The following is a 1272-nucleotide window of genomic DNA, read 5'->3' on the forward strand; positions in this document are numbered from 1 at the left end:
TCTTCCTCCTCATCCTAAGCTTCCTTCTCCTTGTCCTCGACTTCCATCCAATTGTAATTCAATCTAATTGTGTTTCTCCCTCCTCTTCCTCATTTTGTTGGAGCTGTGAACAGAATTAGTGTGAATCTGAATTAATTTGTGCAAACAAGAAAAATCTACAGCTTTTCGGTCAGAGGTGCTCTTGTGATTTAAGCCGGGTAGATTTATGTGTTGATGCTTCAGCTCTACGACTGGCTGCTGAGTGATATTTACACCCCGGCTGGATTACAAACTTTAACCACGTGCTGAACTTTGGCCCGGCTTTTATACCTCCTGCTAGTATAATGACCTCTTCTTGGCTTAATGCAGTGGTTGCCAGACTTTTTACAGGAAAAATGTTGCCCCCCCCCCCGCGTACACGCACACGCACAAACACATCCTCCAACCACACACGCCCATATTTTGCTCGTTTGTGGTTTATTTCTCACCTCAAACATTTAGTAAACAATTAAACAAATACAAGTAATCTGCAAAAAATTACAGGTAGTAATAAAACAAACTACTAACTCTTTTACGCTGCGTCCACACCTACACGGGTATTTTTGAACACGCAGCTGTTTCGTCCACGTAAACAGCGTTTCGAATCACCGAAAACAGAGATTTTTTAAAACTCCTTTTTTACGTTTACGTGTGGACGAGGAATACAGAGTTCGTCATGCAACGTCAAAGGTGTGTGCCTTTTTTCCCATCAGCTGTGCGCCACGTTATTGTTTACATGAGATGAATTGCAGAATAGCAGATGGAGACAAAATACTGTTAATCTGACTGTCTGCAGGTTTTACTCAGAATTAGGAAGACATTCAAAATGGCTGTTGGGGGGATAAATATATTTTACAGGGTTTATTTATCGGATAAAATACGTTAAATGTCACCGTTATTATTGGCCGGCCCGGAAACAGCGGGGGTGTCCAAATTCAGAGGCTGCTTCCATCTGAGGACCCGGCCTTCGTGGTCTAAAGAAAGTCGGGTAGTACATCATGAGTTCCCTCGGTGGAGTGAAACTGCCGTCTGCTCCTTGCTATCTCAAATATAACCGGGCACTGGAGTAAACTCTCGACCGTCTCACACTTTGTTTAATCAGTTTTCTGTTTAACGTTTATTCAGCTGTGTGAAAACCCCACAGGACCCCTCCCAATGGATTAATAAAATTAAATTTAATCTAATCTAATAACTTGGGAGAAATTCAGGATTCTCCCGGAAAAATCGGGAGGGTTGGCATGTATGGTTGTGGCA

The 1272-nt window shown here is 42.5% G+C and overlaps 1 protein-coding gene across 1 annotated transcript in view; it reads right to left on the reverse strand.

The window, feature by feature from the left end:
• The window catches only part of LOC102307018 (trace amine-associated receptor 13c-like), a 7536-nt gene that overhangs the window by 3641 nt on the left and 2623 nt on the right, over window positions 1-1272 (reverse strand). The window contains exon 3 of the mRNA XM_014330877.1: window positions 838-848. Within this exon, the coding sequence (XP_014186363.1) occupies window positions 838-848 (11 nt within the window). The remainder of the gene's footprint in view (window positions 1-837; window positions 849-1272) is intronic.

Source organism: Haplochromis burtoni, unplaced genomic scaffold, assembly GCF_018398535.1.
Source record: "Haplochromis burtoni strain Fernald_Lab_line unplaced genomic scaffold, NCSU_Asbu1 Contig_1109, whole genome shotgun sequence".
NCBI classification, from domain to species: Eukaryota; Metazoa; Chordata; class Actinopteri; order Cichliformes; family Cichlidae; genus Haplochromis; species Haplochromis burtoni.